This window comes from Andrographis paniculata, unplaced genomic scaffold, assembly GCF_009805555.1.
Source record: "Andrographis paniculata isolate CXL003 unplaced genomic scaffold, ASM980555v1 Contig80END, whole genome shotgun sequence".
Classification (NCBI taxonomy): Eukaryota; Viridiplantae; Streptophyta; class Magnoliopsida; order Lamiales; family Acanthaceae; genus Andrographis; species Andrographis paniculata.
The window spans coordinates 4116568-4143214 of NW_026137618.1; the positions used below are offsets into that span (position 1 = coordinate 4116568).

Consider the following 26647-nt stretch of genomic DNA (forward strand, 5'->3'; position numbering starts at 1 on the left):
TCCTTCGAACACTATGGACCACAATGAGGAATGAAATATGAAAATTTTATCTACTGTGCTCAAAGAATGCTAGAGTCAATCCACTACAAATCCGAGTAAATTGTAAATTTTAAATAATTCAAATACGTTAACGAATGTGCAAATTTTGCATGCGGAGTCTATGAATTTAACATTTCCGAAATGTCCACCTACAATATTTTTTAATGTCTCATATAACATCTCACAACTAAAATGTACTAATTTCCTTACCACAAGTAAGTGCACCTTCTTCAGCAAAGGTAAGCATGCAAGGACTCGACCTCCATTGGTTGTGCTCTAGCTTAAGACATTAATGTATGCAACCTATCACCTTCTATTCCGTCAAAACTTCTTGGAATCCCTTTCTTTAAACTCATCACAGAAATACATTGGAGTTCATCGGCACAACAGACATCTAGAAACCCTTTAGGATGTCTTCTTCGGTTTCATGAATCCAAAAGCTTCAGGCATGTTTACCACAGGAGAAAATCTTCTTAGATTCCTATCTCTCAACATATGAGCAAACCTCTCTATGAACCCCTAAAATAATAAAGCATACTCTCTCGACAAGAAAGTAACAATCAAACTATTACACCATGAGATTTTGGCACACCTCATACTACTTTTCAGAACATGTGAAACGTGTTTGGCATGCCTCACATCCAATAAATGCAATTTAATAGTCTAAGACGAAACTCACCCAAATTGACATTTTGTGTGCAAACCTTTTTCTACACTCCTTTCCCTTCATCATCAGCAATATTTTTCTCTGTGGGGATTCATCTCCTCTTGAACTCCTTCACAAACAGGTGTTTCTTGGGCATAGTAACACACCAACGAAAACAGCAACAAAGGTTGGTTCTAAATTAACAATATCAGAAGCAATAGGGGTTGGTTCGGGACTAGTAACCGCAGAAAAAAATTTCTTAATCTGCGGCAGGTGCCGTTACCCCTGCCACATTCTCTCTGAGTTTCTGCAGAATCTCACGACTGTTCAAACCAGCCCAATTTCTGTCCCGATTCCCACTGCCTCTCGCATTTGGTGGGTTTGTGTCCTGTGTTTTTGGTGGATTTCATGGACTTGTTGTCGCCTCTAGCTCTATAGAATTTGCGGTCCAAATTCTGGTCCAAACTTAGCACTAGCTGAGGATCATGTCAATAGATCCGAAGTCCTAGTCGTTCATTGGCATGGACTTCAAAAGGTGGTAGTTGAAGAAACTCTTGTACCAGACCACAATAGAGTGCTTGTGTTCATAAAGGACTACCACCTCATCTTATTGCAGTGATTTCGGTATTTGGAAGGAAAACAACGCCCAGTCAACTCTACAACTAAAGAATCTAGGCTTTGGAAAAGTCAATCCCTTATGTGTTCCCATAATTTTCATTCTGCTCTTCCTTTGGGATTAGTCTCCACTTGAAACAGTTTGCACAATGATAGTTTTGTGGTAAGTGTTTGACTAAATAAGATTGTTCTTGAAACTTACTAAAATCACAACATATTGTTTTACTATTGAAACTTAAAAATTTACCTTTCTTGGCTTACACTTGACCAGAAATTAAAATGAATTGTTTAGAAGAGAACCAACAGAGTACTTTTCGATCTGTTGTGATCTATCCTTTGTAATCTTCTTAAAACACTCATTTCTACTATGCTTTCCAGGTATTTTTTCTCCATTTTTAGCATACTTGAGTGGCTTCAATTTATCATGCATGAGCCCATGTAAATTGTATGTAATCATTACGAAAAAATAATTTACAAGTAAAAAAAAGTATGTAATCACTCCAAAGAGCTAACAATTTAGCCAGGGAATAATTCCCTAGCTAACAGAAAATCCCTCGCAAAACTTTGATTCGCGACGAAATTTGTAAAGCAAAATATTCTGTCGCAAATCCTTCAATCACAACATTTTATGATGCTTCTTCATTCTGATTTTCTGAGATGTTGCAAGGGATAAAATGTCAAGCTATTGTTATCAAGTCCACTAGAGATTAAATCATTCCTGATTATTATAGCATATTGGGGGTCGATCCATTAGCTGACGAGGATACCTTCACTACAAAAAAAAAATAGTATAATTGTAACGGAATTTTGTTCCTAAAGTTCACGTAGCTAACGTAATTCCATTTCTAATTCCGTCTCTAATATCATTAGTAACGGAAAAAGTGAATTTAGGAACAAAAAAATCTAGTTACAAAATTGATAATTTCTTGTAGCGGAAAATGGCCCTCTCCCTTCACCCTGTTAAGAACAAATCAGTAGGAGCAGATGGAGCCTTTCAAATACTGTCACAGGCATGGAGTGTACGTACTATTCGACAAAGAGAGCAGAAATGCATATAATTTGAAGATTAACATACTGCCTTGGAATCAAAGTGGTAGTGCTGCTTCAACTAGTGGTTCACATATGGCTTTCTCAACTTCTACTGATCCAACACGTTTTTCTCCGAGACCAACAGCAAGTCAGCAATACCGTTTCGCTGCACCGCATCTGAGATGTTCAAAATTCACCGCACATGGTGCGGTGTTCCTTTCCATCAGGATAACTTTTCAGGATCTGTCCCGCCAAACTTTCCTGCAGTCGGAGTACCTAATCCATCACGGCCTCCTAGGAATGATAATGTGTCTTCAACAGGGATATCTGCACCCAACTTTTTTTCTTCAAATACAGCTGCTGACTATCATAATGCAGCAGACTCAGTGCAGTCCATGTCGAGTGCTAACCAGGCAAGACCGAACACACTTTGAAATCTTGCATTTGGTGCAAGACACACTTTGAGTACCGAAATTTGTATTTGAACAAGAATCTGGAGTGTCCTCTGTGCAAACTGTTAGCAAGAACAAGAAGAGAAATGCACAACAAAGAAAATACCAAAAAAGAACAAAGGAGAATTTGTATTTCTTCTATTAAATATATTATCTGAAACAATAATTATTAAATATTAGAAATTCAAATTTTAAACCAACGGTTGCAACTCCTAAATATAACTTAATACAACTTCTAAAATATATGCACATATTATTTATTTAATAACAATAATAATTTGAAGCACTTAATTAGCACTCCCCTTTGCTTCAAAGCTTGTGACTCCTATACGCATCATGAAATATGTTGGAATTGAGAAGTTGTGGAAGAGAATTATAACGGAGAGAAATTTTATTAGAAATGAACCTTGATGTTTCTTATTTTTCAAATGCTCATACTACATGGACATTTATAGGAAGATTATTTGTAGTAGGTAAAATTTATTAATACATTGAATAGTAAAAGTCTGTACTTAATCTTTGGTGCCTTGGAATTCTTATTCTTTTTATTTTGTTATTACAAATTTTATCTAAAACCCCCCTCTTAATTTGTAATTCCAATATCTTTCTCGAACGGTTGAAGCTTCTCTTCGGTGACTTCCTTAGTGAGTGCATCGACATGCTGTGTTGTGGTCCTAACATGCTCCGGTAAGATTCTTTTTTCTTGCACCGTTGTACGGATAAAATGATGTCTCAGCTCGATGTGTTTTGTTCTTCCATGAAACACTAGATTCTTTGTCATAGAAATTGTTGTCATATTATCACAGAAAATTGGAGTGGGTCCATCAACTCTCTGTAACAAATCATTTAAAATTCTTCTGAGCAAAACTACTTCTCGAACCGCTTCATTCGCGGCAATGTACTCCGCCTCTGCGGATGACATACAACTGAATTTTGCTTGTTCGAACTCCACGAAATTGCTTTTAATCCCAAGAAAAAAATGTGTCCCGATGTCCTCTTCCTGTCATCTTGGCTTCCGGCCTAATAACTGTCCCTGAATCCAAGCAACTCATTGTTCTCCTCCCTCGAATATTTGATGCCAAAATGTTTTGTCCCTTGAATGTAACAGAGAATCCTTTTTGCAGCCGAAATGTGACTTGCTTGGATTGCTCATAAATCTGGAAATCAAACTTACAACATGTAAGATATCCGGCCTTGTGTGTGTTAGGTAGATGAACTATCCCACAAGGCTCTGATAAATGCTTCGGTCGAATTTTTCTGCACCATCATCAAACTTCAGGGCCATCGTTGTTGCACCAGGCTTGCAATTCTCTATTCTAAACTTCTTTAGCATGTCTGCAGCATACTTTTCCTGAGAGATGAAGATACTTCCATTTTCTTGCATTACTTGAATTCCGAGAAAATACTCTATCATTCCGAGATCTGTCATTTCAAACTTTCTCATCATCGTTTCTTTGAACCATTTCACCGCATCATTTGTTCGTGCATAGATTAGATCATCAACATATAGACAAACCCTCAAAAAATCATTCTCACTTTTGTTTCACGTAGAGAGATGGTTCAGAAAGACTTTTAAAAAATCCATTTTTCCGGAATATGCATCAATCGTATTGTTCCAGCATCTCGGCGCTTGCTTCAGCCCGTACAATGTTTTGTACAGCCTGTACAGTTTTTCCTCTTTGCCTTTTGCTTCAAATCCTTGTGGTTGTTTAACGTACACCTCCTCTTCTAGTTCACCATTCAGAAATGCAATTTTTACGTCAAATTGGAATACTTTCAACTCCAATTGTGCTGCAATTGCATTTCTGTAATAATATTTACGGACTGATTATACATTTGTCATAGCATAGGTGTATTTGGTTTGGGTTTCAAGTCCAAATGTTTGTTTATTTAGCCTATAGGGTTTGTAGGATTCCTAATAAAAATATGTTATCTTTTTTTCACAAAAGTATCACATCAAAAATTCAAAATGTTATCTAAGTTAAAAGTCAAATTCAAATCAAAATCAAACAAATTTGCATTGACAACATTAACTTATATTATGGGATTGAATATTGAAAAAATAAATCGTATATAAATACATTTACTATTTTAATATAGTTTAACAACTTGGGCACTTACTATCATTTTGATAAGGGAATAAAATGTGTATTTGGTTTAGGTTTGAAATCTAAATCTCCATTCTTCAATCTATATGATTTTTAATAAAAATATATTATTTAATCTCACAAGATATTCATACAAAATACTACTTACATAAAAAAAATTTTAATCACAAACCTAGTGGCATTAGTTTGGAGACCAAGTTTATTATTTATTTTTAATAACTATATAATAATATAATTTAAATTAATATAATTATTATTATATAAAATAAAAATTATTATTTGTAATATAAATATGTATAGATATAATATTTTAATTGTACATTAAATTTTTTTATAACACTATAATATATAGATAATATATATTTAATTAAATTTTAAAGTTTTCTGTAAAACTTAAAAACTTTCCGGACTAGATACAAAAATAAATATACAAAAATAAATAGTTATTATTATTATTATAAAATAATTTTTTACTTATATAAATATTATTAAACCCTTATTTTACTTTACCCTACTTTTTTCCAGTAGCTGCGGCCGCCACACCTTGCTTCCTCTTTACCCTACTTTTTTCCAGCTGCTGCCACACCTTTCTTTCCCATTCTTCAACTTCCTTTTTCCTCCTCTCGTCTTCCATTTCACCGCAGGTAAAGTCTGGTGTCATTGTTTCTTAATTTTTCTTCTTGTTCTCTGATCTTCCTCTCCAGTGTCCGCCATCGGGTTCAGAGTGCAAAGATTTTTCTTTCTTCTTCCCATGTAATGGAGATTCACCGGCGACCACCGAGTTTGGGGGGCAGCGGACCCTCTGGGTTCCCGCGTAACTCGGCCCTTGGTTTGGGGGACTTGGAGGTTAATTGGTTCCATAGCTTAATTAATCATTGTGGAGCTGCAATGGTATCTAATAATATAATTATTTTTTTTTTTTTTATTATGTTTGTGATTTCAGGGTGACATTCAGTTGCTACGTTCCAATGCAACTTTGTACAATTACAAACCTTATATTGTATGCCATAAGCAGGTTTGCAGCCTTTCTTATGGATTAGGGTTTAGGGTTTGGAATGTGTGGTTGATACTGCATTTTCATTTCTTTTGATACTTTTGTGAAATGCTATGAAAAATAATGGAATGAATGAATTTAGGCCCTTGTCATACAAAAGATAGCTGTGGAAGAGTTTGGAAGATTTAAAGATCATGAGGGCAAAGACGAAGTGAACGAGAAGGATAAGGAGGTCAAACTGCAAGCTGTGCATAAAAGGTTATTAAAGTTAAAGGACAAGAATCTAGCAAACGACGGATCGACTGAGCTATCACTGGTTCCTGCAGTTGCTGCAACTGAAGACGACCATGGAACAAGTTCTGGTCATTCCAATTTGAGAAAGGTGCCGACAATATCTAAACAACAACGACTGAGCTCCTCCCAACCATTGGCTTATAACTGGAATGGAGAGTTCCCAGGTTTGTACTTTTGTGTGTTATTATAGCACAATTGCTGCTTCTAAAATTTCATTTTCACATCAAGGGTCTCGCAAATTAGGTTAATGTGATTGTCTCTTTACTTGCAGCTTCAGTTGTAAGGACAGATGTTAAGCAGGACTGGAAAAAAATAAGCTTCGTACCGGTATGTTCGAATAGCCTTTCAACTAGCTTTTCGATAACATGATTTCCATCCTCAAAAAATAAGCTTACAATTCTAACAATGATTTGTGTTTCCATTTCTTCTGTAAAATGCTATGAAAAATAATCGTATGAATGTATTTAGGCCCTTGCCATACAAAAGCTAGAGGCAGAAGAGTTTGGAAGATTTAAAGATCACGAGGGCAAAGACGAAGTGAAGGAGAAGGATAAGGATGTCGAACTGCAGTTGCTGCAAGCTGTGCAGAAAAGGTCCTTAAAGTTAAAGGACAAGAATCTAGCAAACGACGGATCGGCTGAGCGATCACTAGTTCCTAAAACTGAAAACAACCAAGGAACAAGCTCTGGTCATTCCAATTTGAGAAAGGTGCCGACATTATCTAAACAACAACAACGAATGAGCTCCTCCCAACCATCGGCTTATAACCGGAATGAAGAGTTCCCAGGTTTGTACTTTTGTGTGTTATTATAGCACAATTGCTGCTTCTAAAATTTCCTTGTCACGTCAAGGGTCTCGCAAATTAGGTTAATGTGATTGTCTCTTTACTTGCAGCTTCAGTTGTAAGGACAGATGTTAAGCAGGGCTGGAAAAAATTAAGCTTTGTACCGGTATGTTCGAATAGCCTTGCAACTAGCTTTTCGATAACATGATTTGCATCCTCAAAAAATAAGCTTACAATTCTAACAATGATTTGTGTTTCAGAGTTTATCAAGAGGTTTGCCCAGACAAAAATGATGAAATGAACAGATTGAAGATAGAAGAGAAGTAAAAAAAGCTATGACAATTGTGTCTATTGATTTTTGTGATCAGTGAATTTATTAATGGAATTTTAAGTTGGGATTAGTTGTATGATGTGATATAAATGAGTATTGATACGATAATGTAAAATTGATTTTTTAATATAATAAAAATAAATAAATATTTGATTTGTTCTTTTATAGAGACACTGATGGTGGCAATAAGTGTTTTTCTTTTTATTTATGAAATTTGTTGGGTGTTATGTGTAACTATCATATATACATATATATCATTTCTTCATAAAGATATGTGTGCTTATGAAAGTGTACATATTTATTATTTATGGTAATTGTTTATGATAAAATGTGTATTAGATTTTGTTTTAGGGTGCTTATCTTTTGTTAACTTTTCATTAAAAAATATGCAATGACTATTATATTTTTTTAAGAAAAACTATTTGTATTTGTATATAATAAATATTGAAAAAATTAATCAAAATACAATGAATCAAACCTAAGTGACCATTATTTACGTATTGATAGAAATATTTTTTAATTAGCATCATGTTGAATTTTCTATGTTGCATAAATTTATTAAAGTAATGGTCATATCTACTGCAACTAAAAAATAATTAATTTTAAAATTTTTTTTTTCTGATTGTACTTGTTCATTTTTATCACTGTCATTAAATGTTTTTTTAAAAAGAAGACTACGTTTAGCAGGAAATACACATTTAATATCCATAATTAAAGTAATTTTGTTTGCAACAGGCGTATTATTACAAAATTCTTCATTTCTATATTTTTCAAAAAATAATAAAACATCTTCTATTTGTTTGATAGCCGTATCAATACCTACAAATTCCGATTATAATTTTTTACTCACACTATTAATAACAAATACACTATCATACCATGTAAAAATTCATAGGATTCAAGTCAACCTAAATTTTCAGCTTCACGTCATCACATAAATTAATTAAATCTAACAAAGCTAATATAATTTGAGGGGTTTGAAATCTAATAGCTTTAATACTTTTAACTCAACTTTCTCAACGAGTATTTGACAAAGATTTTAAAGTAAAATTTGAAATATTATCTAGCAAAAATTTCCATTGTTTTTTCGAGCTTGAAAATAATGTATATATATGTTGCACAATTCCAAAAAATGATACCGCTTTTGTACAAAAATGTGTCATATCACAAAGTGTAAGATTAAAATTATGACAAGCATTTACATTTAAGTAATCTTTTTTGAACTCCTTGATGTTTACCTTTCCATTATGACCTCTTATATTATCAATATTAAGATCAAGGTATTCAAATGCATTTTCAATTCATTAAAAAATCCTAAATGACTTGTATCTTCTACTTGCAAAAAATGTAAAAAATATTCTTCGATTTCAATTTTACTACTTGACATATCTATACAACGCACAATTAAAGTCATTTGTTCTTGGTGACTAATATATGAGTACAATCTAGAATTATTGAAAAATATTTTCACTCTTTGATCATTTTTATAATTGAATTTCTAACACTATAAGCCAATAAAGAAATTAATTATTTTTGATTTTTTTGACCAAGACAATGATAATGAACTTCATTATTTTGAATACGTCTAATATGATATTGCATACCTATATCAAATTCGGCAATTATTTTAATTATTCCTAAGAAATTACCATTACTGTCTTGATAAAAATTTACATTCGAACCTCGAAAAGCTAAATTATATTTAGGAAGACATTTTACGACATAAATTATTCTAATCAAATTATTCTCCAACGTTCTTTTTCTTTTATAATTTCTTTTTGAATATCCTTATCAATTGTTTGATCTTTATTTAATCTTATTTTTAATTTATTCTAAGTATTTATATATGTTATATGTTCAATACTATTTTCATGTTGTTTAAGTCTTTCGCTAAATGTTTTTAATATTTACATTCATTTGCCAACAAATATTTAATGTTATTTTTCTTAAACATTTTATAACAAAAACAATATATTTTATCTGCATATTTAGAATAAACTAACCATTTTCTATCATTAATTTCTCCATTATTTAATTTTCTATAGTAATGAACAAATGAAAAATGTCTAGAAGTCTTATCTAATGGACATTTACTGTTATTTTTCATAAACATTTTACAACAAAAATAATATATTTTATTTGCATGTTGAATAAACTAACCATTTTCTACACTAATTTCTCTATTATTTAATTTTCTAGAGTAATGTATATATGAAAAATGTCTAAAAGTTTTATCTAATAGAAAAGTAAGACCTAATTCTCTTCTAGGTCCATTTTCAATTAAAATATTTTTTTGTATATTATTAAAATTATCCTAATTTCTAGGATCATAAATATTTAAATAAGAAATATATAACACTATCATCAATCTCTATCTCTAGTCCTATTATTATTATTATTATTATTGATAATATTGCTATTGACAATATTTTTGTTATTTAAATTTTCAATACATATAGAAGGACCTATATTTTTATTGAAAATTTTATCCAAAACTAATTTTTGTGATTTTATTAATTGTTCATATTTTATTTTTTCACTTCTTGATTAATGTTTTTAAGATAGTATTTAAAAAATCTATAAATATAAGTAAAACAATAAAAGAACAACACACTTGACAATAACTAAATTTTTCTCTTTGTCAATTGTTTCTTTTAGTATACTTTGCTACATGCATTGAAAAAATAATAAATAATATACATAATGGCTCGTTGAATCACCGGGAGAGCGCTGGCATCGGCTTGTCTCAGTTGCTCCAATTTCCTTGCAGCATTTTGGTGAAGCTCTTTTTCCTCGGCTGGTTCCACAAACCCTTTATCTAGAATCTCCTACATGTCAAGCTACCGGAAAATTGTCTTCATTTTGACTCACCAGAAGTCGTAGTCTACTCTATCAAATTCTGAAATGAGGTGGCTGGATGAAGTCGACGTACTAGTGCGATGGAAGCCACCAGGTCGGAAGGATTTTTATCTCTAACACCAAATGTTGGTTTTTTTTTTATTATACAACGAAAGTTTGAGGCTTATATATATATATATATATATATTACAATAAAGTCGTAACCGACACCTATTAAAGCCTATAACCAACTTTTGAATTTAAAATTCAAAATTCACACACATTAATTCTCAACAATTTAGATAATACAAAGTTACTTAAAATTCACCATAAAATAAACTAAGCATAAGCAGAAACCGTTTAGAATATTCAACTTTTTCTTTTTCTTTATTTTTATTTTTTATTTCTCTTTTCCATTTACTTTTTGCTAGAAATAATTGTATAATTTGTATTTATAATGGTAAAAGGAGAAATGTTGGATATAGATGAAAGTAAGTTGCAAACATTATATTTTATAATGTCACAAATTATAAATACTAGCAAATAGATTGAGAGGAGGGAATAATTTGATACTTTATTCGACCACTCTAATTGCAGTGTGGGCCTTTCAATTATTCGATTCCATTGCCACCTTATGTCCTCTTTTCCTTTTTAGATCATACGATCTTCACTTTTTGTAACTTTAAAATTATTATGGCAAAGGCTAATCATTCACTCTTATCATGTTTCTCTTTCTTCTACTTCTTCATCCCAGAAAACTCCTATTTTCTTTTTCACAGTTCGAAAGTTTGCAGATTTAAAGAGATGTCTGTAGCTGCCTATGCATCATTGGTTTCTCTTACCCATGTCCTCGAAAACATTCATTACCGAGCTCAGCTTCATCATGTTCATGTGGACATAAAACGCATCGAAGCTTCCCAAGAAATTGTCAATTTCTTCTTAGAATTTGTTGAAGTACACTCACCAAAAGAAGGGCGAAAAATCGATGATTTGTGGAGGCAAATATCTAAAGTTGCCTTTGAAGCAGAAGAAATCATTGATTTGCATGTCGTAAATCAACTTCAGGTTCGATTTACTGGAGTGAAAGTTGATTCGGGCTGTTCCAAATTCAACCAAGATATAGACGGAGTGATCCGAAAGCTTGACCTCATCAAGAACGAATTGTTGGTGGTGGATGTTGGATTTGGTAAACAATCCAAAGTATCTGAGGATGGTGGCAACTCAATGACAGTGAGCGGGGGAACTTCATTGAAAACTAAGTCCGGTGGAAAGACTACGATCGTGGGATTAGATGAGCAAGTGGTCGCGATTATGGATATGCTGACTAGAGGCCAACCTGAGCTCCAGATCATCCCTATTGTTGGGATGGGGGGTATCGGTAAGACTACTCTAGCTAAAGCTGTTTTTGACAATCAATATATTGTCGAACACTTTGATAGACGTATTTGGTGTACAATATCACAAGTGTACGATGTCCAGGACATTCTACTAAGTCTTTTAAAAGATTTGAAAGTTGGAGCACCTGATGATGATAAAATTGGGGAAACTTCGCACAAAGAATTGTTTTGTCATCGGTACCTGATTGTTATGGATGATGTCTGGAGTATGCAAGCATGGGATGATTTAAGGAGGTTTTTCCCCGATAATTGTAATAGAAGTCGGATTTTGATTACTACTAGGCTTTCTCAAATGGCTGGTTCCTTAGGCTGTCCTAACCCATATTCGATGACATTTTTAAATGCGAATGAGAGCTGGAATTTATTCTGTCGTACAGTTTTTGGGAAAGAATATTGTCCGTACCCAGAATTAGAGGAATCTGGAAGGAATATTGTGAAAAGATGTAAAGGACTTCCATTGGAAATTATTGTAATTGGTGGCTTACTTTCAAAATCCGACATGTCCCGGGAATACTGGGAATATGTTGCAGAAAATGTAAGTTCATTTGGTAATTCAGGATACGATGAACATTGCTTAAAAATATTATCTCTAAGCTATAAGAATTTGCCAATTCATCTCAAACCATGTTTCCTCTTTCTCGGCTCCTATCCTGAAGATCGTAAGATTGGTGTCACCGACCTAACTCAGAGGTGGATTGCTAATGGATTAATAAGAACTGTGGGTGAGAAAAGTTTGGAGGACATTGCTATGGAATTCATCAAAGATCTCATTGCTAGAAATCTATTTTTTATCCATGAACTGACTTCAAGTGGTGAAATAGATGTCTGTGGTATTCACGATCTTTTAAGAGACTTTTGCCATAAAGAATTTGACAAGGAGAGGCTTATGCTATGCCCAAGGGTGCAAGTCGTGAAATACACCCGTGGAAGTTCATGTTTTCTTTGTGGCGAAGCACTCCGCTATAGAAATGAGAGAGATGTCGCGAAAGTTGTTCTTTTATACCCTTCACTGTCATCGCCAGTTCGTTCTCCATCAGTTTGTGGTGCTTGCAGAAGGATTTATTCTCAAGTTACTAAGGAAAGGTTTGTGGGGATAATCTGTGAGGACTATGAAAATTTAGCATTGCTGCATCATACTCAAGTTCGATTAATTTCTTTATATAGTTATGCAAGGGTGAGACATGTATTGCCAGGATCACATTTTCTCTGGGATCTTCAGACATTAAAAATAGATGTGTATGATGGGTCGAGAGCGACATATTTGCCTAGTGAGATATGGGAAATGCCACAGCTTAGGCATATTTATGTCGGCGATGGTATTTTGCCCGATCCTGTAGCTACTCATGTCGATGGGGAAGGCGCCATTATTCTCAAGCAGCTGCAGACTCTTTCTGTAATACACTACTTCAAGTGCACTGACAATGTCTTGGACAGAATTCCAGATCTTAAGACACTTCAGATCACATACGACTCTGAGTTTGACGAAAGTATAGCTTTGCCGGGGCATTCTCTTTGTAATCTTGTCCAACTTCAGAAGCTTCAGTCATTGAAAATAACACATGCTCTAGAAAACATTGCATTTCCGACTTCACTTAAAGATTTGTCTTTGAAGGGATGCAGATGCAGAATTCCTTGGAGTGAATTGTCGATCATCGGGTCATTACCCAATCTTGAGAAACTTGAATTGATTGATTCGACCGAAGGGTTTGAATGGAATCCGGTTGATGGAGAATTTCTTCGATTGAAAGAACTGACCATTGCTAGTACTAATCTAGTGCAATGGGTAGCTGATCAGATACACTTTCCTACTCTTGAGAAGCTTCACCTTTATTATTTATACTCATTGGAAGAAATCCCTTTAGGCATTGGAGACATTCCAACGTTACGTGCAATTAGTTTGGTTAAATGCAGCGAATCTACCATCGATTCAGCGTGGCAAATATGGAAGGAACAAGAAAGCGTAGAAAATGACACCCTTGAGATTTGTATCAGCCACTATGAGAGATGGTACTCAATCAAGGATTTCATGGCACCACGTTGGAAAAATGACGAGTCGGAAGATGAAGAAGATGACGACTCCAAAAGTAGAAGCGAAAATGAAGTTGATAAGCCTAAAAATATAGGCAAGATGAAGCTGATGAGTCTAGAGATGATCCACAGGTACTTTTTAGAAACCATTCTCCAAATATTCTATGATACTCTAAAGTTTTTTTCTCCATAATTTTTACAGATTGATATACGGAGGGAGACGAATTATGCAGCTTTGGTTTCCCTTATGCGTGTCATCGGCAGTGTTCATTGCTGTGCTTAGCTTCGTTGCCTTAAAATTTATGTAAAACAAATTGAAATTTTCCTCTGATTCACTGTTGGTAATTTTTGATAATCTGACTGTTTGTTATCCTTCTTTAACTTGCTACATTGAATTCTGTAACTATGAAATTAAAGTCTAAAGTAGACATGAAAGTATTCGATATGTTGTATGACTTACCAGATGTTAGAGAACATGCCTCAAATTCTATTGTGTTGTTTTGGTGGGCTTACTGAAAATTTTCAAGAGTGTGACTCTTAAAAAGTATCAGAAATTATTGACAGTTCTAATTATGAGCATGGCTAAGCAAACAGTTAATATTCTGAAATTTAAACCTACAGCTGTTAATTACAACATTGCAATTTAAAATCATAACACCAATCTGTTCTTGCTTTCCAAATTCAACATCTTCCCATACCTTAGAAATTTACCTGCACAAACCATCAATACTCTGGCCTTCTCGTCCTGAATAAACTCAACTAAATTCCAACAAAAAGCGACACTTTCATCTAATGTTTTTTCATGTCAACATCTTCAAGCTTTCTCAAGAATGAAATTCTTCTTTTCACATCTTCAATCTTCTTCTGTTGTTTTCTCTTTGCATACAAAACTTAAAACAATGCTTCACTAGAGCAACATTTATGCTATCATCTTTATAATCAAATCTTCATTGCATTTAGTTGTAGTATTTATAACTAAGAAATGTACAAATTTAAAAGGATAAAATCATGATATTTTCACTATAATCAATACTGCAACGAAACCTATTTTCAAGAGAATCCAAAAAAATAAGAAAACTGAAAGAAATTTTTAGCAAAATTGTGACAATAAATACAAGTATGTCATATTGTGGATATCAACATACCTCATGAATCAAAGTCTTCGTACTTGAGTTCCCTCCAAGCCTCACCAGAAGCACCAATTTGATGTCTTCTCAAATGTTTATCATAAGCAAAAATCTGGAGGCTGTCATTTCCCAAACTCTCTTGTTCTTCCCACAATTCCTTTAGTGATCTGATAGCTGAATCACTGCAATAGTACACGTCGATAGAACGCAATGTTGGTATATCGCCAATACCTAAAGGGATCTCCTCCAAGGAACTAATGGAACTTAATTTAAGCCATTCCAGTTTCGGAAAGTGAATTCTGTCAGCTCTCCACCACACCAGATCACTGCATTCAATATGAAGTCCTTTTAGTCGAAGAAATTCTCCTTCTATTGGATCCCACTCGAGCCCCTCAGTAGCATTCTCCAGTTGAAGTACTTCAAGATTTGGCAGCGAACCAACGATTGTCATATTCTCCCAAGGAATTCTACAATTCCATAAAACCAGCATTTTGAGCGAACTCGGGAAGATCATGTTCTCCAAATAATCCTCGACTAGCAATGATTCAAGTTTCTGTAGTTGGACAAGGTTGCAAAGAGAATAGTTCTCTAATTCCATTCCCTCAGGTTCAAATTCACGATGAATTCCCAGTTTCTTAATGTTTGGGATTCTATCAAGGACTTCCTTCGTACACTTGAAATTTTGCATGTAGGAGATTGTTTGGAGATTTTTTAGGACAAAGAAATCTTCCTCAATTCCGGGATCGGGAAAAAGAGCATATAAGATGTCGAGATGCCTGAGCTGTGGCAACTCCCATATTTCACGTGGTAGGACCACCTGATGTGCCTCCTCAACTTCAATAACCAAAGTTTGAAGGTTCCAGAGAAAATATATCATGGATGGAAAAACAAACTTGACATCATCAAGAAAGAGGTTCACCGAAATATACCTCGCTTGTGTAGATTGCACAAGTTCGTAGTACGAACCATAAGAAATAGCTTCCATTACACTCACCGATCTTATTTCCGTAGTATGTGAGTACATCTCTTGACAAAAGCTACAAGCCAAATGATTGACTTGTGATGTCGTTGGAGAGATAAGAGCAAGTTTGAGGAGATTCGATACGCCATTGGTTTTGATCCATTCACTACAAAGGAAACATTTGCTATTTGGATAATATGCCCGAGCACGTTGTTCTTTTGGGGAATGAATAAACGACTCTTTTTTAGATTCTCTTAAGCATAAGTCGCGCAAAAGATCATGAATCCCACAACTTATTATTTTCCCACTAGTATTCAACCTTTCACGAATGAAAATCAAATTTCGCCCGATAAGATCTTTGATGTATTCCTCGCCAATCTCTTCCAAACTTTTATCAACCGAAGCCTTAATCAGTCCTTGAGCAACCCACGACTTAATAAGTTGAGAGATGTTAATTTCAGCATCTTCGTCAAAAACTCTCATATAGAGGAAACATACTTTGAGATGAATAGGCAAGTGAGTGTAACTTAAATGCAAAATATTTAGGCAATGCTCTTCGTCTTCTGAGTTACTTAATGCACTTAAATTATCCGCAACGAATTCCCAATACTCTCTCCTCATGTTTACGCTTGCAAGTAAGCTACCAATCACAACAATTTCTAGAGGAAGCCCTCTACAACTTTTGGCAATATTCTTACCAATTTTCTCTAACTCTGGATACGGACAACTTTCTTGTGCAAAGACTGTCTCACAAAATAACATCGAACTTTTCTTCTCATCTAGGAAAGCCATATAATATGGGTCGTCAGAGCCCACACAACTCGCCACCTTTGACAGCCTAGTAGTCATTATGATCCGACTTCCATTTTCATTATTGGGAAAGAAGTTACATAAATCATCCCAAGCTTGTGTACTCCACACGTCATCCATTACAATCAAATACCTTCTACCGAATAATTTTTTATGCAGTATCACCCCCAAATCATCCCAATTTTTACCTTCCTTTTTAATTTCTCCATTGTTCAAGAGGCCTTGAAGGATATCATCGACACTATAATTTTGAGATATAGTGAGCCAAATGCATATGTCAAAGTGCTCCTTAATATATGAAATTTCAAATAAATGTCTAGCCAAAGTAGTCTTACCAATCCCTCCCATCCCGACGATTGGAATAATCTGGAGATTAGATTTTATGCTGATCAACTTGTTCTTGATTGCAACCACATGTTCATCAAGTCCCACTTTAGTATTCCTGCCGTGGGGAAGAATTGTTGAACTTCTAAAGGGAACATAATGTTTTGGCTGTTTCTTCTTGTATTGATCCTTTGGCGACTCTTCAACCATCGACAGCTCTTTCTTGATGAAGTTAATCTTGTGAATGAGTCCCTCCAGATCTTCACAGAAAGCTACAAAACCAGAATCGTCTTGATCTTCCACAGTTCTCCGATGAAGTTGATTGATGACATGAAAGTCAAAAATTTCTTCGGCTTCGAAGCCAACTTTAGATATTTGCCTCAACAACGCTTCTATTCGTTGATCTTTCCTCTCAGAGTGAACCTCAACAAATTGCAGCAAAGAAATGATGATTTCCTTGATAGTTTCGATTTGTTTTATGTCTGCACAGAAGCGGCGAAGCTGAGCACGATAGTGAACGTTTTCGAGGACATGTGTAAGAGAAACCAATGATGCATAAGCAGCTACTGCCATCTCCAGCAGTATTCTGAAACCTGAATTCTTACAAAAAAACAAACAATGGAACATTTGTATGAAAGAGGCTTCTGTATGGAAATTAAAAAATTCAATCTGAATTCCTAGATGTACATATATTTTATTAGTTATAGATAAAATGTCAACTGAAATATGGTAGACGATTCTTTCTTTCTTTTTCTTTATTAATAATTTTTTAACAATAAGGCAACTTGTTCCAGAAAAGTAAACGGTTCTTGCATAACCAATTTGTGGATCATAATGCTGAGGGATTAAAGTAACATATTATTTCCAAGACCAAGTTGACAACTGTGTATCGATGAGTTTAGGGAACCTTAGCTGTAGACAACTATGCTAAGATTTCCAAAAATTTGCATATGAAGAATTGGAAGGACTGAATATTGTTCTTGAAAACAAAGGTAAAATTTTGTAGCTTTTGTAGAATGGTCTACAAAACAAAATATGTAAAATATTACTTAGCTTTGAAGTGATTATTACAGTCAATAAGTGAAAAATAAATAAAAGTTAAAAAGAAAAACTATCAAAATAACTTGAGCTGTAAACAAATAAATTGTTCTCAATTGGGTTTGATAATTTGTGTTTGTTAAGAGTTCATTCGCCAAGCTAAACAAACAGAACACAAATACAAATTTTAGTTCGCTACTGTTACCGTCGCCTGGAACCACTCAGATCAATGAGGCCTTACATGAACGAAGTCCGAGATAATAAAAAAATTGAGGTTCGACTTGATGGTGAACTCCCAAGGCTCGACAATTCACCTAAAAGTAAAAGTCTAGCATGTCGAGTGAAGCCTAGCATCATCAAGCGAGCCCAACAGCGTCGAACCGAAGTCGAGCTAGTTGCAGCACCATCGAACGAGATCCAGCAGCGTCCATGGAGGTCAGGCAGCGTTGAAAAAGCCTACCATCCTGAAATTTTTTGAAATGGAAGCCCATTGGAGATCCAGCAGAGCGTCGATGGAGGTAAGGCAGCTTTGTGTGGCATGCAGCCATACAACTTCCACAGATTGCATCAGGAGGTTTTATTTCCGGAAAACCTTCAACAAAATTATGTTTGGACAACATGCTTAAAGCATTAAAATTGAGATGATCATAGCAAAAATGCCAGAACCAAAGAAGATACTGCTAGTACTTTTGTTCCATTATCGAAAGTAAGTGGAATCATGTTGTTTTTGGCCATCGGAACTTGATATGAAAGCTTCTTCTTTGATTCGCCAGAGAAGACAAGGCAAGAATAATCTTCAATAACAACCAAATACCCATAACATAAGAACTGTTCAACGCTCAGCAGATTTGAATCTAAATGGATCATACTAAACATCTCTAATGCATATAGTACCATTACGGTCCAACAAAATAACACTTTTTCCTTGTGTTTCAAAAATTGTTCCATCACCCATCTTCACTCTAGTTTGGACTGATTTATCCAAAGAAGTGAAGGCCTTCGAGTTTGTTGTCATATGTTTACTACTCCCGCTCTCCACATAGCCGACACTAGATCCACAGATTCCAGAAGTATAACATGCAAGAAACAAACTTTCAGCAGCATCTTTGTATGTTTCTTTAACAAAATTTACTTGTTTCTCATTTTTCTCCTTCAATCTGCAATATTTCGGAATATATCCCAACTTATGACAATACTAGCACTTGAATTTACGAAATATTGTTTCCCCCACACGCAATTTCATTTTGGAAATGAAGTTTGGTCTAAAATGCCTTCTCAACAGGACCATGTTCATAACATTTATTCCTATCTTCATGAGATTGAAGTGTACCCAACAAATCATATACTCAGAAGAGTGCCTAACTCCTTTCATTTTTTCTGTAGCAGCAACAACAGATTCATACTTCCGTGGTAGATTTTGCAGAATTTTTTCAACCAACTTCTGGTCTGTCACTATTTCACCAAATTTTCTAATCTGATTCACTATCTACATCAAATTATTGGAATAATCATGGATAGTTCATTCTCCTTCATAAAGGAATTTTCAAATTTCCTACACAGGGTCTATAATTTAATAGTAAGAACCTTTGGAGTGCCTTGATAGCCATTCTTAAGGGTCAACCTATGCTTCTTTTGCTTTGGTTGCTGAATAAATCCTAGATGAAAAAATTGCATCATCGACCACCTTTTGAATGAAGAACAAAGCTTTAGAATCTTTCTTCTTGATCTCTTTCGAATTTTCAGCATCTGTCCGTCTCTGCATTGTAGCCTTTTTCAACAAATCCCACAGGTCTTGAGATATAAAAAGTGTTTTCTCATCTTGGTACTCCAGATTTTTTAATTATTGCCTTGAAAATTAGAATAGAGGGCTTTGAAACAGACTCCATTTGGGTTGCTTGCCATGAATCTGGCTTTGATACCAAATGTTCAAAACCAAGAGCAATTACAAAAGGGAAATAAATTGCATCGTTAAAGGAGAAAACAAAAACAAAACATTTCTTACACACATCTCCTACATACAGTTAAATAACATAACATAACTGCAAGACCAAACATGATGAAAACTACTGCAGGAAACTACCCATCCGTAATAATAGCATAAGTATCCAAATTATGCAAAACACTGTATAATTTTACCTAGAGGACCATCAACATGGCTCTACTTCTTCGATTCCTCCACCCTTGTTTTGGATGAGACACTTCTTAGACGGTTCAAGTATGTTGTTAGATCCTCGGTGTTATGGGAGATGCTCCAATAGTGTGAGCTCTGAGCTTGTAAATATGGAGCAGAAATCTCCGTTGCCTGGAATGCCTGTTTGCACCGAGGACACTCCAGATTCTTGTTCAAATACAAGTTTCGGTACTCAAAGTGTGTCTTGCACCAAATGCAAGATGTCCAAAATGTGTTTGGTTTTGTCTGGGTAGCACTCGACATGGACTGCACTGAGTCTGCTGCATTCTGATAGTGAGCAGCTGGATTTGAAGAAAAAAATTTGGGTGCAGATGTCCCTGTTGAAGACATATTATCATTCATAGGAGGCGGGGATGGATTAGGTACTCCGACTGCAGGAAACCTCGGCGGTACAGATCCTGAAAAGTTATCCTGACGGAAAGGAGTACCATGTGCGTTGAATTATGAATATCTCTCAGATGCGGTGCAGCGAAATGGTATTGCTGACTTGCTGTTGGTCTCGGAGGAAAACGTGATGGATCAGTAGAAGTCGAGAAAGCCATATGTTGAGCACTAGTTGAAGCAGCACTACCCCTTTGATTCCGAGGTAGTATGTTTATCTTCAGATTATAACCATTTCTGCTCTCTTTGTCGGATAGTACACTCCATGCCTGTGACAGTATTTGAAATGCCCCATCCGCACCAACTGATTTGTTCTTATCTGGGTGAAGGGAGAGGGCCATTCTCCGATACTGTTACTTCAATGTATCCTCATCAGCTAATGGATCGACCCCCAATATGCTATAATAATCGGGAAAATCATTTATTTTGCGGTCACTAGCAATGTGTATATTGATGATCTCGACGAATTGATTCAAGCCATCAAGTCCAGGAAAGAGACTTCGAGCCTTCAAAGCCAACCTCTTGGCTCCCTGATTGTCTCCGTCTAGTAATTTCTTTTCTGCCATTTCTTTGGCTCTTGTGGCTTCATCTTTGTTGCATACCATTTTTTGCTTTACTATAAAACACCGAACACATAGTTAAGACAAGAGAGAAAGGAAAAAAAACTTAATTAATTAAAGCAGATATATATTGCATAACTGAGGTATGATAATTTGAATTCCATGATTAACTTGCAATTTTTATAAGAAAAAATGGCAAAGTTTTTTCATGCATCTATGGAAAACGTAATGAATGAATACAACTTTGCTATTTATTAACAAGAGAAACTTGGATCAAAATGCTAATAGTGTAGCAAAAATCTGATGATTTGCATCTACTAGATTCTAAATACCAACAAATGATAGGATCTATAAAAGCTTCGTAGGAGTGAAAGCATATATGCTAGGTATATTGAATATTCGATTTAATTATAATAATAATAGGGTCATGTATGTTGAGAGATAATAAAATTAACATAATTTAGAAATTAAATATGCAAACAAGTGTAAAGGATATCTAAATTCAAAGTTAACTTGATATTAATATTACCACTTCCACAGGACTAAATTAGAATTCTCATGATTGATAATATTACATTACTAAGGGGATAAGCCAAAATATTGTAAATCTTAATTACAATGAGAGAATAAATCAGACATAATAATGACAAAAATAACAAGAAGAATAATAATAAACGAACAAAGATATGCCTTGATCTACAAACTTGTCATTTTTACGCAACTTGGAATAAGCATTCCAAATGAGCAAACTTATAAGACCGTAATAATTTTTTGAACAACTAAGACCAAATACCTATCTCTTCAAATTTGTTATATTTTAGCAAGGGAAAGAAATCAAAAATAAGTATTGCAACATAAATACCCTTTATTAATTAAAGATAATGCGACAAATTGAGTCCATTCGAAAAAAGGATTCATTAAAGCGCAACATTCTTATGAAGGGATAATCCAATGATTGTATGTAATGTACTATATTAATAAAAGATCAATAATGTGAAGCCGTCTAGACATACTTCACTAAAATAAAGTATATAAATATTTATGCAATTTCCATTTCCGTTCTTAAATGGGCTCACTGATGGATGGTTGATTTGCATACGAACAATTTTATAGTTATAGTAAAAAATAAGACTTGCCGGTAAGCTGAAGTTGAAAAAACTTGCAAGCCTTTGCAATAGTATACAAAACAAGAAGCATAGCTTGTCTAATATATTACCTTTCTACAAATATGATAGTTTTTATAACAACTTTAATGAGATGATGTTTTATAGCTAATATTAAATGGCAATTAGATTTTACATGTAATGCTAAAAATCAAGAAAATATTAAAAAGCTAGGGTTTTATCCCATCCTTTAATTTCGAAACCCTAGTTCCTTCATCATAACAACCTTGGAATAAAAAATAGTACAATTCATCTCAATGATATTAAAGTAATTCAATTAAAAAATATTTTCCATAATTTTATTGTCTACTCCATCAAAATAATTCATTCTCCTTAAAACTTTTAACATTTATATTACTTTCATCTAAAAAAAGAAAATATACAAAAGTAAGGTGATTTCAAAAGCAAACAACAAAGATCTAAAATCTATTGAGAAAAACAAATAAGATGAAGAAGAAAACATACAATTTCTTGAAGAAAACAGAGGATTGAGTAGATGCAGCAGGAAACAGAACAACAAAAGAAAAAATAACTAAGTTTGCAAAAATCTTTTTAATTTTATATATAAAAGGCCGGGGGCGAATCATGTGTGGCAGAGTGTTTGAACCTATATCCTCACAGTCACAATTCTAACCCCCACACCACCCTATTACAGTACATCTTTTTATTTTTTTAAGTTATATTTGTAATAATAATAATAATAATAATATATTATACTCTCCCTCTATCCTATTTGAAGGATATCATTTTTCACTATGATAATGATACTGTTTCCTTCAGTACCTTATAACTTCCAATATATTACACAAATAATATTACTTTTATATCATACTATAAGGGTATTTTTATCTTTTTCACTATAAACCAATATAATCTTAATATTAAAAAATCTACGTTAAAAAAGTAAACGTCACTCTTTTTGGAGACGGAGGTAGTACAACTTTTGATGAAAAAGACATTCTCTACAATCCCAAGCTTGCACATTTGCAAGTCTTACATCTTCATATTATTTGGAATTTCTTTTCTTAATCGAGAATTCACTCAACAAAAAATTATTATTGTTTTAAAAATAGTTATGAAAATTTTGTCAAATGTATGTGACTAACCATTTTATTATAAAATTGTCTATAAAAATGTATTAGCCAAAAAATATGTATTTAGTCGCTAAAATGATCATAGCTAATTTTTCTACAAAAACCTATATGACAAACTGAACTAAAATTTCCACATAATTATTAGACACATTATTTGCCAAAAATAGAAAAAGAAAATCATCGAATTTTGAAAAATATAATTAAAACAATAATTTTGATACACTATTTAGAAATAAGTTTGTTACTGATTTTGCGGATTATTTTTTCACATAGCATGATTAACTGCTATAAAATTTTCTACCGGTAATTAATATTAATAACTGAAACAACCACAAAATATAATTTATTTAGAATTGATTGATGTAATTTGTTTGAAATTGGTGGTATTATGTTGAATTTAATTTTTTTTATTTTTTTCTTTTGGTTTGGAATAGGTTGGGATTGGATTATTGTAATTCGGCTAGAATTGGTTTAATATATATTTTTATCTTTCTTCAAATATATTGAAATAGGTTGAATTTAATTTGTTTGAAATTGAATTAATGTAATTTGTTTTGAATATATTGTTGAAATATATTTAGTGTAGTTTGTTTGGAATGGCTATAATGTAATTTGTGTTTAGTCGGAATTATTTTAATGTAATTTTACTATAATTGGTAGCATGATTTAGAGATGCAATTAGCTAATGATTTAATCTTTAGCTAAACTTGATAACAATAGCTAGATATTGTATCCCTTGCAACACCTCAGAAAATCAAAATGAAATCCCATGCAATAATTTTGCCATAGACGAAGAAGCATCATAGAATGTTGTGATTGAAGGATTTGCGAGACTATATTTTGCTTTACAAATTCCATCACAATCAAAGTTTTGCTAGGGATTTTCTCTCGGCTAGGGAATTATTCCCTCGCTAAATTGTTAGTTTTTTTTTTTTTTTTTTTTTTGGTAGTGATTACATACTTTTTTTACTTGTAAGTTGTTTCGTGGAGTGGTTATATAAGATTTACATGGGCTCATTCATGATAAATTGAAGCCACTCAAGTATGCTAAAAATGGAGAAAAAATACTTTGAAAAACCGTAGTAGAAATGAGTTCTGTAAGAAGATTAGAAAGGATAGATCACAACAGATCCAAAAGTACTCTATTGGTTCTCTTCTAAACATTTCATTTTAAGTTCTGGTTAAGTGTAAGCCAAGCAAGGTAAAAATTTTAAGGTTCAATAGTAAAACAACATGTTATGATTTTAGTAAGTTTCAAGAACAATCTTATTTAGTCAAACACGTAGCACAAAACTATCATTATGCAAACTGTTTCAAGTGGAGACTAATCCCAAAGGAAGAGTGGTATGAAAAATTATGGGAACACATAAGGGATTGACTTTTCGCCTGATCAATTTTACGCTCAACGAAGTTACCTTTTCCAAAGCCTAGATTTTGTAGTTGCGGATTTGTCGGGGCACTGTTTTCGTTCCAAATACCGAAATCGCTGCAACAAGATGAGGTGGTAGGTCTTTTGTGAACACAAGCACTCTATTGCGGTCTGGTAGAAGAGTTTCTTCAACTACCACCTTTTGAAGTCCATGCGAATGAACGATTAGGACTTCGGATCTAGTGACATGATCCTCAGCTAGTGCTAAGTTTGGGCAAGAATTTGGACTGAAAATGCTATAGAGCTAGAGCCAACAACAAGCCCATGAAATCCGGAGAGGCAGTGGGAATCGGGATAGAAATTGGGCCGGCTTCAACAGTTGTGAGATTCCGCAGAAACTCAAGAGAGAATGTGGCAGCGTGTAAACCCAGGACATAGTCCAAGGTCTACCCTGTAGTTTTTGTTTTTTACTTTTTTATTTTACGGAAAAGAATAGATTAACTAATAAAATAGAATTTTAAAAATATAACCAAATCTAATAAAATACTACACATATTGTCTATCTACAGTGTCACACACGTGTCATCATTTAATTGGTTGAAATAGAAAATTCCGTCCCCTATGATCCATTTGGTAGTACATTCATTTCCATAATATCTAACTAAATTCTTCAAGTCAACTTAAACAACCCCTATAAGAGCAACCAGCGATTCTTATCACGATGTAGATGAAACGTCACCAGATGAAGAGCATCGCATTCATAACATCTAAGGAATGCAATACAATTACATCTAAAAAATGGTAAATTCTAAGTGTAGAATTGAAGGATAGATTGGGAACTGGGCACAACACTTTTGTCTTCACATAAGCTCTTATGAGCTCTACCTCACGAGTAGAAAAATGAATGAACCTGGAATTCTTATTATATTCCCAAAAATACACATATTTGATCCCTTATTATTAGCATAAACCGAGCCTTTAAAAGAGTTAGCATTGCAGTAGCTGACTATTTCAACACACTATAAGTTACATAACATTTTGTAAACTAATTCCATTAATTAATCATTAATCTTGGTCATTTCATTTCTCTGCCGCCAAATTCAAATTCAAGATATACAAATTTAAATTACACAACAAAAGTATCCAACAACTGATGAAATTAAGAAGCAATTAATCAAAATGTATGATCATCTAACTTTGTTTAGTTTCAGTGCATCTTCACTTAACTTTCCACCACAGATTTCCTCAGGTGGCCTTCCAGTTCCATTTTTGCCTTTTCTATGAGAAGCTCACGTACTTCAATATTCGATACACCTTTTGTATCAGTCTTCTTCATTGATTTCATTTTGGCAGGTTCAGGTTGGATACCATTTGAATGATCACCTAGAGGACCATCGACATGGCTCTTCTTCTTCGATTCCTCCACCCTTGTTTTGGACGCCACACTTCTTAAACGACTTATGTATGTTGAGAGATCCTCAGAGGTATGGGAAATGCTCCAATACTGTGAACCCCGAGCTTTTAAATCTGGAGCCAAAATCTCTGTTGCCTGGAAAGCCTCCTTGCACCGAGGACACTCTAGAATTTTATTTAAATACACATTTTGGTACTCAAAATGTGTTTTGCATTTAATGCATGATGTCCAAAATGTGTTGCATTCTTCTTGGTTGCACTCCATTTTTAGTTCTACAATCAAACACCGAACTCATGGTTAACACAAGCACATATGATAAAAAGGAAAAAGACTTAAAATATTTAAGTAGATATATTCTGCATAAGTGATATATGATAATCCAAATGCCATGATTAACTTGTAGTTTTTACTAGGAAAATCGCAAACTTCTTTCATGCATCTATGGAAATTGTAATGATTGAATACAATATTGCCATTTATTAACAACAGAAAATCTGATGATTTGCATCTCGTAGATTCGAAGTACCGACAAATGAATAGGACCGATAAAAGCTTCATAGAAATGAAAGCATATATGTTAGGTATATTCAATATTTGATTTTTAAAAAGGTCAGGTATCTTGAGAAATATTAAAAACTGACACAATTTAAAACTTAAATG

At 33.8% G+C, this 26647-nt stretch overlaps 4 protein-coding genes across 6 annotated transcripts; 2 read left to right on the plus strand and 2 right to left on the minus strand.

Annotated features, from left to right (window-relative positions):
- Positions 1 to 5495: 5495 nt before the first annotated feature.
- Positions 5496 to 7390, plus strand: LOC127241063 (uncharacterized). Of its 2 annotated transcripts, XM_051259954.1 has the most exons (7): positions 5496 to 5735; positions 5833 to 5904; positions 6026 to 6341; positions 6449 to 6504; positions 6646 to 6964; positions 7072 to 7127; positions 7222 to 7390. In XM_051259954.1, the coding sequence occupies exons 1-7, from the start codon at positions 5646 to 5648 to the stop codon at positions 7252 to 7254; spliced, it is 942 nt and encodes a 313-aa protein (XP_051115911.1). In that variant the 5' UTR covers positions 5496 to 5645; the 3' UTR covers positions 7255 to 7390. The 2 variants fall into 2 exon arrangements, with proteins under 2 accessions (XP_051115911.1, XP_051115912.1); XM_051259955.1 differs by lacking the exon at positions 5833 to 5904 and having other exon boundaries at positions 5496 to 5780.
- A 3450-nt stretch (positions 7391 to 10840) lies between these two features.
- LOC127240860 (putative late blight resistance protein homolog R1A-10) lies at positions 10841 to 14028 on the plus strand. Of its 2 annotated transcripts, none has more exons than XM_051259706.1 (2): positions 10841 to 13687; positions 13734 to 14028. In XM_051259706.1, the coding sequence occupies exons 1-2, from the start codon at positions 10935 to 10937 to the stop codon at positions 13861 to 13863; spliced, it is 2883 nt and encodes a 960-aa protein (XP_051115663.1). In that variant the 5' UTR covers positions 10841 to 10934; the 3' UTR covers positions 13864 to 14028. The 2 variants fall into 2 exon arrangements, with proteins under 2 accessions (XP_051115663.1, XP_051115664.1); XM_051259707.1 differs by having other exon boundaries at positions 13758 to 14028.
- A 224-nt stretch (positions 14029 to 14252) lies between these two features.
- On the minus strand, positions 14253 to 17350 carry LOC127241041 (putative late blight resistance protein homolog R1A-10). The gene has a single exon (XM_051259921.1). It carries the CDS (start codon positions 17348 to 17350, stop codon positions 14702 to 14704), a length of 2649 nt encoding a protein of 882 aa, XP_051115878.1. The 3' UTR covers positions 14253 to 14701.
- A 2623-nt stretch (positions 17351 to 19973) lies between these two features.
- LOC127240988 (J protein JJJ2-like) lies at positions 19974 to 20728 on the minus strand. Its single transcript, XM_051259862.1, has 2 exons — positions 20494 to 20728; positions 19974 to 20404 (listed from the first exon to the last, which is right to left on the minus strand). The coding sequence occupies exons 1-2, from the start codon at positions 20726 to 20728 to the stop codon at positions 19974 to 19976; spliced, it is 666 nt and encodes a 221-aa protein (XP_051115819.1).
- Between the last annotated feature and the right edge of the window lie 5919 nt (positions 20729 to 26647).